This window comes from Microcaecilia unicolor, chromosome 4 (genome assembly GCF_901765095.1).
Source record: "Microcaecilia unicolor chromosome 4, aMicUni1.1, whole genome shotgun sequence".
Classification (NCBI taxonomy): Eukaryota; Metazoa; Chordata; class Amphibia; order Gymnophiona; family Siphonopidae; genus Microcaecilia; species Microcaecilia unicolor.
This window is the reverse complement of record NC_044034.1, coordinates 246,694,113-246,708,063: the sequence shown is the minus strand read 5'-3', so window position 1 is coordinate 246,708,063 and position 13,951 is coordinate 246,694,113. Positions and strand designations below refer to the sequence as shown.

At 41.0% G+C, this 13,951-nt stretch overlaps 1 protein-coding gene across 1 annotated transcript in view; it reads left to right on the top strand.

Annotated features, from left to right (window-relative positions):
- TMEM131 (transmembrane protein 131) overlaps nt 1–13,951 on the top strand; it is a 489,982-nt gene that overhangs the window by 290,363 nt on the left and 185,668 nt on the right. The window contains exon 11 of the mRNA XM_030201383.1: nt 1,884–1,945. Coding sequence (XP_030057243.1) covers nt 1,884–1,945 — 62 coding nt within the window. The remainder of the gene's footprint in view (nt 1–1,883; nt 1,946–13,951) is intronic.

Below are 13,951 nucleotides of genomic sequence, written 5' to 3'. Positions count from 1 at the left end.
CAGCATAGAGTGCGTTGTAATGGTCTAAGTGGCTAAATACCATTGATTGTACCAGGTTTCGGAAGACGGTCCTTGGGAAGAAAGGTCTTACTCTTTTTTTTAATTTCCACATTGAGTGGAACATCTTCTTGGTTGTGTTTTTCACATGATTCTCAAGTGTGAGGTGTCGATCAATGGTGACTCCAAGAATCTTTAGGGTGTCCGAGAGTGGAAGATTCAGTTTTGGTGTGTTAATGGTGGTGAATTTGTTCGTGTTATGTTGAGAGGTGAGTATTAGGCATTGGGTTTTTTCTGCATTGAGTTTCAGTTGAAATGCATCTGCCCATGAATGCTTGATATGTAGACTTTGGTTGATGTCATTGGAAATTTCCTTCAAGTCTTGTTTAAATGGGATGTAGATCGTTATGTCATCTGCGTATATGTATGGGTTTAGGTTTTGGTTTGATAGTAGTTTGGCCAAGGGTATCATCATTAAGTTGAATAAGGTCGGTGAGAGGGGGGATCCCTGTGGAACTCCACATTCAGGTATCCATGTGGCTGATGTAATTGAATTAGATGTCACTTGGTATGATCGTGTTGTTAGCAGTCCTTTGAACCAATTGAGAATGTTGCCTCCAATTCCGAAGTACTTGAGGATATTTAATAGTATTCTACGATCAACCATGTCGAAGGCACTAGACATGTCAAATTGTAGAAGTAGTTTGTTCTTGCCAGTTGCAATCGTTTGTTTGAATTTAGTCATGAGAGTAACTAGTACTGTCTCAGTACTGTGGTTGGTCCGAAATTCTGATTGGGAGTTGTGTAGAATTGAGAATTTGTGTAAGTAGTTTGTGAGTTGTTTGGTCACCATTCCTTCCGTTATTTTGATTATTAAGGGAATGGATGCTACTGGTCTGTAATTGGTTAGTTCGCTAGCACTTTTATTTGCGTCTTTGGGTATGGGGTTGAGTAGAATTTTTTCTTTCTCCTTCGGGAAGAATCTGTTTTGTAACATAAAGTTCATGTGATTCGTTAAGTCTATTATAAATTGTTGAGGGGCAAATTTCATAAGGCTGTTTGGGCATATATCTAATTTGCAATGAGATTTGGCGAATCTTTTGAGCGTTTGGGAGATTTGGTCCTCCGATAATATCTCGAAGTTGGTCCAGGTTCTGTCTGCTGGGTATATTCCAGGTTCTGGGTCTAGGCAGTCAAGTATTTCTGCGTAATCGATGGTACTGACAGGTATTTTGAGTCGCAATTGTACAATTTTCTCATTGAAGTATTCACACATTTTTTTCCTAGCTTTTGTAATCTAAGGGGCCTTTTACTAAGCTGCAGTATAAAGTGGCCTTAGCATGCCCTTATGTGGGTATTTTCCACATGCTAAGGCCATTTATATTGCAGCCTTAAAATGGCTGATTTTGTGTTCTTTTTTTTACGCCTCAATGGCCATATGCTAATGGAAATATTAGTGCACGACCATTAAAAAAAATATATGGGCACTTGAGCACTTACTGCTACCTAATTTGTAGGGGTAGCACATGCTAATGTAGATGCACTTTGTGCAGAAATGCACTCTCCATACCCTGTCATGCTCCCTCAAGCACATTGGCTGTTATCGCAGGATGCCTGAGCATGTCCTGCAATATGCCAATTTAAGTTGCGTTAAGTGTGTGTTACCGCCTAACGCAGCTTAGTAAAGAGGCCATATAATAAACGGATCTAGTAATTCATACAGAATAGCATCAAAGCACTATTTGTTAAGACAAAATTGGTTTTTACTATATGGTTTTTATCAAAATCACATACAGCTCATTATAGAACAGTGATAAATTATGGAAATGTGTGATTTTCACCATTGCTATATACCAAAATGCTTTTTATTTCCTTCTTGTTAACAGATCTTGCGAAGGTTTTAAATCTGCACTTACTAAATTCAGGAGCCAAGGATGTACCAATAACAGTAAGTTTTTGAACATATATACATATGTATAAGCAAGAAGTGGACTTACCAAGATAGTCAAGTTTTTATTTATTTATTTTAAATTTCAATAACTACAAAGAAATATTTTGTGGAAATACATCACAGAATTAACAAATTTTGAAGCAGAACAAATCAATACTCTAACAAAATTATTCTGCTTATCAGCCCATATAACAGGGAGCCCAAGTGAAGGAATTTTAGAAGAAGAAGAAAAAAATGTAAACAGATGAGAAAATGGAAAAAGTGCAAGACCTATGCTATATAAATCTTATAGTCCTATTTTGATGTACAACTCACTGAGGGTCAAGTAGAGACAGCCCCTTTTCCCTCAAGAAAAAAACTGTAACTGAGAGGGCTCAAAGAAAACATTTTACATTCAAAGAAACTGTACACTTACATGGATATTGTGCTGTATTACACCAAGTGACAAAACCTTAGAACGGCAAAACAGAAAATTTCACCGTCTAGTTTTGAGTTCAAGAAACATCAGGAAAAAGATTCCCCCCCCCCCCCAAATTAAGTTAGTCCTTTAATCTAAATAAAAGACACACAAGTTCTTCCTTATCCTGTTGAAATACAAATGAAACTAAAAGAATAGCTTGAGAAGTTACCTCCTCTGCAGAGCTTTCCATTGTTTTGGTAGGGTAATCAGAATGTTAGTTAAATCCAATCCGAGGAAATATCCCCTTGCTCCTGTTTCTCCACAGCACTAGTACACTTCTTTGCTCATGTGAGGTAGACTCATCTCTTCATACTTGAAAATATTCTTTAAAAATCTGTAAAATATCTCCTTAGGTATAGCTGTAATAACTTGTGGGAAATTTAATAATCTCAAGTTCAACCCCTTTTAAATCTCAAAATTCTCTATTATCCAATACAAAGTCATTTTATCTTATAAAATTACTACTTGTGTAAATTTCACCGGTTGAACTTGATATTCCAAAGTCTTCACCTTCCCTGTCAGTTCAGCATTGCTCCCTTCCAAACTCTGAAGATGATCCATACTGTGGGTCAGTGCAAGTAGAACCTTGGAAGGCAAAGTACAGATGGCCTCCAGGGCATGCCAAATTGCCTCTAGAGTGGTTTGACCAGTGGTGGCAGGACCAACAATGGTTCCACTGCTAGTCTTTCCAGAGTCTCTTCCACTGGCTTCCTGCCCGAATGCGTAGTTTGTGATTATTTTTCACCAGAAGGAACTCCAGCTTTCAACTCAGTCTCAGCCGCAGGTGGCGTTACCATCACTGACTTGGAAGGACCCAGCTCCAATTCCAATCTTGGACACAAGGTAGTGATAGGACCTGCTGGGCTGAGCAAAACGTCGCTCCCAAAGCTCGAGCTCTTCTCCATTGCTTGAGCAGCTAGTTCGCCTGCAGCTGCACAGTTATATGCTGTAATCTCAACCTGTCTTAATTGGGGAAACACCACCTGCTGAGCAGATTGCACAGAGGGTTTCCCACGATGTTTAGGCATAGTGAGAAAGGAAACTTCAGAGAAGTCACGCACGTCCTTGCACAGGGCAGCCGTCTTGGACCTCCAGTATCAGTGTTCCAGTTTTTATTGTGTGCAGCTGCAGTAGCAATTAATTTGTATGACAATAACTTCAGCTTTCAGTGGAGCATGTACTTGTAGTAAGTATAATAGTGTAATAACTACTCAGTACACTTGGCGAACAAATGCTCTAACTTTTAAGAGAAGACGGTAGATGCAGATTAAAAAAAAAAAGAGCAACTGTGAATTATGATCAGATGTCCTGGTTTTCCAAATACCTAAATAGTGTGTATCTTCATTATTTCATAATCCTTGGTGTGTCCATTATCAAAAATCAAGGTTTCTAGTCAGGGCCGGTGTTAGGGGGTGGCAAGCAGGGCAGTTGCCTTGGGTCCCTATACTACAGGAGGCCCTAAGCCTGCCTCAAGCTGAAGAAGACAGAGGCTGAAAGCCAGCTTTGGGGCAAACTGGTGTAAAACACACCATGAATTAAAGATAAAATTTTAAATTAAATTCTAGTCAATACTTGTAATCAGTACAGGTAGTTGATGGTGGTCAAATAGGTTGTGGCATTACCCCCCCCCCCCCCCCTTTTTTTTTTTTTTTTTGCATCCTATACTAGCTTAATGGCTGTTTTTTTAATGAATTGTATAACATAAGGTAGAGGGAAGCCAATGATGGCATTGGTATAGTCAACATAGGTAATTACAAAGGCATATATTAGTGTTAGTTTTTTGGTCTAGAAAAGGTTTTAAAGGGCACATTTTTCTGCATTGTGGAGTAAGATTTTTTTTTGTGACTTCTGAAATATGAGCTGTGAAAGTCAGCTTAAGTCAAATCACACCATGTTTTCACAGATGTTATAATTAGAATGGAAAAACCCATGATAGCTGGAGATAGAAAGAAGAAAGAGGACAAAAAAAAGGCAGCCTCTGGTTTAGTGGGGCTGCTCTTCAGACTGTGTGTAGTAAGTCAGTGAGCAATGGCATTGTTAAACAGGAAAGGGAATGGGACTTGATATACCTCCTTTCTGCGGTTTTTGCAACTACATTCAACGTGGTTTAAATAGTATATATAGGTACTTATTTGTGCCTGGGGCAATGGAGGGTTAAGTGACTTGCCCAGAGTCGCAAGGAACTGCAGTGGAAATTGGACCCAGTTCCCTAGGATCAAAGTCCGCTACACACTAACCACTAGGCTACTCCTCTAGAGGAGTAGAGTAGTAGTAATGTTAACATAGATAAATATGCTGATAGCCACTTTACTACAAAACTTTGGTAATGGTGCAAAGAAAACATTGGGGAGGGGAACGATTATAGAGCCTAGTGGGACACCACAGAATAGAGGAGCAAGACCAGAGAGGGTATCAGAGCTCTGATCTCAAAAATTGAGGAAGAAGAACCAAAAAAGACTGAACCAGGGATGCAGAGCTCAGAAAGTCTTGTTAAGAGAATATGGTCAACAAGATCAAAAGCAGCACTCGTATGAAGACGCACTAAAAGGGAATATTTTTCAGCATCGGCAACCAAATATATCTCTGTACCAATGTTCAATCCTGAAGCTAGATTGTTTGTTTTGTTACATTTGTACCCCGCGCTTTCCCACTCATGGCAGGCTCAATGCAGCTTACATATTGTATACAGGTACTTATTTGTACCTGGGGCAATGGAGGGTTAAGTGACTTGCCCAGAGTCACAAGGAGCTGCCTGTGCCTGAAGTGGGAATCGAACTCAGTTCCTCAGTTCCCCAGGACCAAAGTCCACCACCCTAACCTTTAGGCCACTCCTCCGCTCCTTGTGTGGAAAACCATTTTTTTTTTCTCCAGAAAGGTGTGAACTGGATCAAAGACCATCTTTTCTGCAGTTTTTGAAACAAAGGAAATGCTGGAAATGGGCTGATAATTTCCAGGGCATAGAGGATCTAGATCTGATTTTTTTTTTTTTTTAAGTAGTTTAATATAAGCCATTTTCCAAGAAGATGGGATAGTAAATTGTGAAAAATGGACTTAATAATCTTGCAAAGGACTGGTGGTAATTTTAAATCAGGATGCTTCATCCAAGAGTGTGGCAATAGATCCACTATCCAGTTTTTCCAGACTTGTCTCCGTGACTGTGGGAAAAGCAGCCAAAAGGCTTTAAGAGAGTCTCCTTATGGGAGAAGTAGTCAGACAGGGGATCAAGCTGTGAGAATGTTTAGACCAATTAATGGGAAGATTTAATAAGAGAATGTAAAGTTAAATATCTTCAACTTCCTGGAGAAAAGAAGATTTAGAAATCTCCAAGGAGTGACCTAAAAGGGATATATCATGCTGAGATGAAGAAGAAAGTTGAGTAATTATTAACAATAATTAAAAATATATTTCTTGGCCTCTTGAATTAAAAGGGAACATTTACCATGTCTATCATCACATATGGTCATACTAGGTGATTTCAGTATCATTCCACTCTATTGACAATTCTTTTTTTGTGTGTGTTTTTGCTTATTCAAGATTCCGGAATGTCATTGATGACTGCACCTATACACAGTAGAATATTCTTTAAGAGGAGTAAATTTATCCAATGCTGCAGGAAGATGAATTTCATTGTTCTGTCTAGTTTTCTATTGAGAGAGAAGAAAAATTGTCAGGGAAGGTTGACACTATGCAATTTTGTAGTCATGTTTTTGTTTTTCTAGAGGAAAAGCTGGAGTGGGTTGAGGTAAGATTAACCAAAAGATTATAAAAACATGCACCATAGGTGAAGAACTGTCAGAATGGATGTTTAAGTCCTCAAGGACTTTAAGTAGAGTGGTATAAAAGTGAGCCTCAGAAATAATAGCTAATTCCTGTAGAGAAGCCACTGGGGGGGGGGGGGGGGGGGGGCGCGTTGATAAGTACAAGAGTTTGAGATGAATGCCCAGAAAAGACTACTAGGAGGCTTTCAGAGGCAGTCAGGGATTTAGCTCAAATTTTGCAGTATTGAAAATGCTTGATTATGAAACCCTTTGTGTTTGGCAGCAGTTTATATTATTTTTTTTTTATTTATGCTATCAGTTGGACAGGTTCTGACTAAGTATGAGAAGAGGCACTGCTATCTCACAACTAGGGTTTTCAGTAAATATTTGGAATTTGTGGTCAGTGAGAAGGTCGTAAATTAATTTTCTTCGTTTGAGATATTGAGGAATTTTGAGAAGAAAGTGGTGAAAAAAGGCAGAGCAGGATGTGGATTCACTTTAAAGTATCCAGTGGTGTTTTAATGAGACAGTCATATTTCAGTAGATGGAGTGGCCTCTGACCCCCAGTAAATTGGAATATGCATTTGAAAATGAGAAGAGACCAAATGCTAAAGGTGAAAGCTTATGGGGGGGGAGGGGAGGTGCAAAATTCCATCTGGACAAACAACATTGATCAAAAATGAGAAGAGTGAAAATGAAGTAATGCACTTCGATTTTGCATGAAGAGAGCACAGTGGCACATGTGCTCCTTTGGCGCCAGCCTGCAGCAACGCACCACAGTTAACAGGACTTTTAAACAGTTTGTCACCTCAGGTATAAGCAGGGGGCACATTTTGGAGGCAGAGCTGCAGTGGAAACTGCTAATTCAGAAGGGTTAGGAAGAAGAAAACACTTTCATGGCTGCAAGAAGACAAAATTAAAAATGTTAAGGTTGAGTACAGTAGAATAGCAGGCATATCTTGTATTGACTAGGAGGTACAAACTTCCCCCTTAGGATACCAAGTGTTATCTTTGAAATACTAGTGTTGAAAAAGTGATCATAAATTTTTCACACAAATGTGTGTTATGGATTTTTCACACAAATGTGTGTTATGGAAACTTATCTCTGCTTTCTTTTAAATAAAGATTTAACACTTTCTGAAGGGCAGCAGGAAGATCCTTTGCAGAAAAAAAAAACTTAGAGGCCAACCAAAACTGCTGCTACCAGAACTGTCTAAACACTTTAGGTAGAAGCCGATACTTATTGCCAGGTTTCAGCCGAAATTGAAACAGAAAACTAAGTTTGGTTGTGTAAATATGAACCAATAAGGCCCACTGGGGATTGTCAAAGCTTTCAGTTGGTAGCCCTCTGCTAAACCCACAGGAGATTACCCTCCAGTCCCAATGAACTGCAAGCAAAGACTTAACAAATGGGATAGCTATTTTAGCAAGGACGTCTCAACAAGTCTAGCATGTTTAGGTTCCTAAGTCAGTTCAGAATTTTGTGAGAACTTGTTAAAAAAAATCATGCTAGTTGATATTAAAAACTATTAAAGTGGGAAGGCTGCTTAAATTACTTGTCTGTGGCTAGCAGCTGATATTCAGTGGTCCTTAACCAGTTAGCGCCGCTGAATATTCGCAGTTAGCGTCTGCACCAAAGCCAGCTAACTTGTGGGCATTGTGGGGATGGAGTTGGCACTTATGCTGTTAAGTGCCAATATTCAGCCCTTTAACCACATAAATTGGGCCATATAAATAGCAATCCTATCTTTAAGCAGTTCAGCTTAAGGGCTGAATATTGTACTTAACCGCATAAACTTCAGTGGCTAACCTAAAACCGGATGTTAAGTGCCCGGTGTCCAGTCATAGCCCAACATTGCATATCCAGAAATATCAGCCAGCAGCAGGCATAAAAACACTGACATCCGCCGGCTGATTACTGGCATTTTATGCATATCCAAACTGTGCACAGGTAACAAGAGCAAGTATCACTGAGATGTTTCCCGATTTGTATTCAGTTATAAAACTGGTTAAGGACAAGCATGATATAAATTCTTCCTAAAATAGGTTGAGTCCAGATATACTGATCTCCACTACAAACATTATACCAGCCTAATGCACAATCCAGGATAAAAAACCCCATTGATGTTACTGAATGCGAGGACTATATACTCTGAAAAATTACAATCAAGAGCAATACATTTCTCAAATTATTTTAATTTCATCATAATGTAATTTCCCTATTAACACTATAAGCTTGACCAGTACTTGTGCTTGAAAACAATCGCTGCAGTTTCCTTTCTCATAGAATCTAGCTTCTGCACGCCACAAGTTTGATTAAAATGATGTATCTTCATCATACCCAACAGAGCCTGGAAATTCATTAGAATTACACAAATAATATCCAAGCTAGAAATATATAATAACTTAAAATAATAAAATACCATATTTTACTTCCAAGCAAAATAGCCTCTACACACATGGACCTTAGCTAATGAAAACTTAAACTAAAGCCACCGTGCGTTTTACAGTACCTGACTTTGTCCCTCATTTGGTGTGATAGCCTCTCTGAGGAGGTATAATATAATCTAATTCCCAAGTAGCTTATCATCCCAAATTTACCAACTTAAATTCCTGATAGACTTTTGTATCCAAAATATTCATTTGGAGCACTCTACCATATAAGCTACTATGCCAAGATCTTAACTGCATTACTTGCAATCACATCACACACATACACACACACAAAAAAAAAGAATCTAAAGAGTAGCTCTCCCCCAGACTAACTTACAATCCCTGGTGGTCTAGTAGGTGTTAGGGCAGGAGTGATCCCAAGTAGCTCTTTCCCATATCAGCTGTACTCTCAAAATGGCTGCCATGACCTCTTGTGGCAATCTTGTGAGATTGCCATTAGAGATCATGGCAGCCATTTTGAGAGCAGAGCCAGCATGGACAGGAGCAACTGGGGGTCACTTCTGCCCTGACTACACCCCTAGACCGGCAGGGATTGTAGGACAGGCTCAAGGTGTCAAAAGCCCAGACCTGTCAAACACAGGAGCTGGAGGTCCGTGGGACCACCACACCCCAAACAGCAAGGACCTGGTGGCCTAGTGCCCCCACCAAACCCCACCCCAAGCCAGCGACATGGGGGCTGGAGGTCTGGTGGATCTCCAACCCCCCCCCCCCCAGGACACAACTTCACAGGGGGACTGGAGATTCGGTGGATCTCCAGTCCCTCAACCCCCCCCCCTCATATCCCCCCACCCAAAAAAAGAGCCCTGGTAACCCAGTGGGCCACAAATCAACCCTCTCCCCCCCAACCTAGTGGTCTACACCCCTAGACTGACAGGGATTGTAGGATAGGCCTGAGGTGGACATCTACAGATGGGCAGGGGAAAGGCAACCCTTTTTTAGAGGAGAGGAGGAGGGAGGGAGACAAACAGTACAAAGCAGAAATTTTTGAATTACACCGAAAGCCATTGCTGTAGTCTTTCAACTGAAACCAGGCAGAAAAATGATTTAGTCGGCCTTTAAACATAATTAAGAGGTCCAGTTTTTATGGAAAATGTAAAGACTATAAAAAGTATAAACGTCATAAGAAAGTGCAGTGCATTTTTCTAACAGTTAATCCTTGTCTGTAACTGAGCAGTGAACTGACAAACAAAAAAAAAAAGTTGATGTGCAAAACATCAAATAGACTATGTATTGCACCCTTATTTGAAAGTCTTAATAATCAGTTTAACTTGCCAGGCCTAAGAAAGGAGCTTACTGTGAATAAATAGTAAATAAATATACAGTTCTGTAAATTACTGAAATTCCATTTCTTTTCAAATTCATTTCAAAATCCATCTCTCTAGACTTCACTTTAATAAACAATATTCCAGTTTCTTATTCTATTGCGACTTAGGAGTTATAAATTTAGTGGTTTTCACTTATCAATTATATTGTTACAAGAAATTATTTATTTTGGGGAAAATAGCTCGAGAGCACTCGCTACTGTTTATAATTTAAGAGCAGATGCTGTATTTATAAGTTTTAGGATATTAATTTCTCCACCAATCACCAAAGGTGATAATTGCAATAAATTGAATAAATTAAGTATATATAAAAGATACCATATACTCAGAACACAAAGAGACCGTATTTTTAGCTTCAAAAAGATTGATTTAATATACAATTGCACACGAGAGGTAGGTTTTAAGAGATCTTTACAGATAATCTGTGCATAAAATAGAACAAAGTAGCAGGTAGGTTAACTTACAAGTCCTTGTTACAAGCATGCTGTGGTCCAGCTGATTGATGAGCACATGGTTAGGACAGGAGGGCTTCTGCAGTGAATGGATCTGAGTTGCTTGCAGCTGTAGAGAATCTGAGTTGCTTGCAGTTGAAGAGCATCGGACTCTTGGGAAACAGCTTGTCCTTTTATATCTTGCAAGCTGCAGGAGGATATGCCATGTGGATCTTTGTCCTGGTTTCCTGGTTTCCACACGACCCTTGGGCATTTGCAAAGCATTGTGGTATCTTGGTCTCATGTCTGCACACGACCCCTGAGTCCTGGTCTCATGTCTTATGACATCACGAGACTTGCTGTCTGGATTTTGCTGGCAAATGGTCTTTTGATGTCCTGCTCAGTCTCTGGGGCAGATACACATTACAAGTCCTTCCTTTCTGCACATGTCTGAAAGCTGATGGGAGGGGCAGGTATACCTTTGACAAGCAAATGTCTTGTTTATGGTTTTCCTCTGAGTTCTTTGTTTTCAATGGGGTATTCAGGTGCCCACCTTAGTCCATCTTTTGTTAGGTGGGAGGGCAGAGGAAGCTCTTTTGTGTTTAAGTGTTTGTAATTAACTATCCCTGCTCTCAGGAGTTCCCAGAAAAAGGGATGGGGAGAGAGGGGCTTGAAATGAAACTATTCTCTCTGCTGCAGTGTCAAAAATATATTTTTAAAAGCTGCACAAATATATTGGTGTATATATATGTATCTGATCCAACACAACATCATGCTACACATTTCGATAATAAACTGATACCATTACAATATAAATTTCTACAAATCATCCACATTTCTCTATCACTGTAGAATATTATTTTCTGTATTGTTGTAATCATTACTCTGTATTTTTAACTATAATAATGTAAGTCTCATTAAACCCGAACCTAATTGGGATAATGTGGAATATAAATATCATAATAATAGTTAAAAAAGGAGGGCATACCAGCTGTTGTTTTGCGGTTAACAACTCACTATTGATACATTATTGTACTAGTTACTAGCATTGCTAGCTCCCCAATGTCTTCAAAGTCCAGTTCAAAACCTTCAGTGCTTTACTCAGTAATGCCCAGATGATGGAAAGCCTATAAATTTATGCACACTATTGTGTCTGATCATAGGGTAACACTATTGTCTCTGATCATAGGGTAAAGTGCGGGAGGATTGTGCCTGAGCACGCACTCAGGCATAATCTCTCCCGCACTTGTTTGACAGGTCTGGGCTGTCTGGGAAGAGAGCCGCTAGGCTAGAGCACCAGGTTGGGGAGCCTGATTTGTGGCTCACTGAGCTACAAGGACTTTTTGGGGGAGGTAACTTGTGTCCGGGGGGGGGGTACTGGTGGGGGAGTCTAGTTTCTGCTCCTGCGGGGGGGGGGGGGGGGAGGGGGGAGGTAGGGGGCTGTATTGGGGGGGGGGGGGGGTCTGCTGGTATGCAAATGCATGCTGGACAGGGTTCACCATTCCTCCCCAACGATCTGCAAACCCTAACACCAGCTGTGAGCTAGTGTTGGATTTGCTGGGGACAACGTGCGAATGTTCAGCGTGCTGCCCACTGATCATTGGGGAGGAATATGTTTAGCATGCATTTGAATGCTACTTGCGCTAAGAGCCCTGTTAAGCATGCATTTGCATGCTAGTTGCGGTCAGAGCCCGAGAGTGCGTTGTTTCACGTGCTCGGAGGCTCTGATCATGGGACGGTATCAAATGCAGGCGTTAGCATGGAGCTAATAGCCTCTAGCACCTGCGTCTGCTTCTGATCATCAGCCCATAAGCACCTAATATAGTTACCTGATTTACTGATTTCCTTACTTTCCTTCCTTCTGCTTGAGATCTTCTCAAGTCTCTCTACCAGATAATCCTGCCATCAGTGAAAATGTGACTTGAGTGTACCCCACCCCGTTAGTCTTAGTTACTTTTCCCCTACATCTCTTGAACATGATCCATATCTGAAGGCAAACTGTATCTTACCTTCAAATCAGGGTTATAATCCTTGCTTTTTGAGCATGTCTTTGTTCCTCCTAACAGCCTGTGGTCTAGAGCAAAGTGCCCATCTCAGTGTTCTCCTAGATTTGTTAGGGCTAGTCAGGATCCCCCTAAGCAGTTTTGGTGTCCACCAGTGAATTACTTGGCAGCCCTCGGCAGCAGTCCTTCTTTTTCCTTACCCTCTGCTATGACTTTACCTAATTCTTCAAGATTATGATTTCTAAGCCTCAGATTGTAAACCCCTTCCCACTTGTGTTCTTTTCCTTCTAATTGTAAACTGCTTTGATGTATGTTTTGCAAATATGGTGTATCAAGAAAAATATACTAAACTAATTTCCCAGATGAAGGCTATGATAAACCTCTGTATCAGTCAAAAATGAAACTGTTCTCACAGACTTCCTTTGCATATTTTGCACAATACATGCATTATTCTCATTTGGGTTATTTACAGTTCATGCTTCAACAAATCACTTTACCTTCCTTCATTATTTACTCAGCCCTGCCAGGATACTAACATTTTGCTACTTCTCTACTTGAAATCTTTCATGAAGTTCATGTTACAGAAAAATCCTACCAAACCATACATGTCTACAATTACAGCACACACATGTTTTAGAAGTATTGATCATGTGTGCTGTAATTGTAGACATGTATGGTTTGGTAGAATTTTTCTGTAACATGAACTTCTCCGAGGACAAGCAGGCTGCTTGTTCTCACATGTGGGTCGACGTCCATGGTGGCCCCAGGAACGGAGATTTTCCAGCAAAATCTTCAAAACCTTTGCGACAGTCAGTAGAGCGCGGAACGGACGAACCGCACATGCGTGGCCATCTTCCCACCCGTGCGCGTCCGTTCCCGCCTCAGTTTTTTCTTTTCTGCCATGGAGAGTGGCTGCGTGTCTCTCTCCCGTAGGTACAATCCACTTTCCTGACAGCCTTCTCAGGCTCAGCCCCAGCGCGCTCGTTCGCATCAACAGCATGCACCCAGACAGGCCCCTGCAGCTCCCCAGCAAAAGCAAGGGACGGGGGTTTGACTGGCTCCAGCTGAGCATAGCCACCATAAACGTACCTGTGCCGGACGATCTACCGGTTGCAGGGAGGTTAAAAGTTTTTCACCAAAGGTGGCCTCTCATAACCTCCGACCAGTGGGTTCTTCAAATAGTCTGATTGGGGTACTCCCTCAATTTGATCTCCAGACCTCCAAATTGTCCACTGGGAGCTCAGTCTTTCTGCTTCCAGCACAGGCAGGTACTTGCAGAGGAACTCTCCGCCCTTCTCAGCGCCAATGCGGTCAAGCCCATTCCACCAGGGCAAGAAGGGCTGGGATTCTCGCACCCATTCAGATTTCCTTCACTACAAATTCATGCTATCCTCCTTCCACTCCTCCCTATTCCTTGCCAAACAGGACTATTACACCCAATTGACCAATTCTCTCAGCTCCAACCCCCGTCGTCTCTTCGCCACCCTAAACTCCCTCCTCAAAGTGCCCTCTGCTCCCACCCACCCACTCGCTCTCTCCTCAATCACTGGCCCATTACTTCCGTGACAAGGTGCA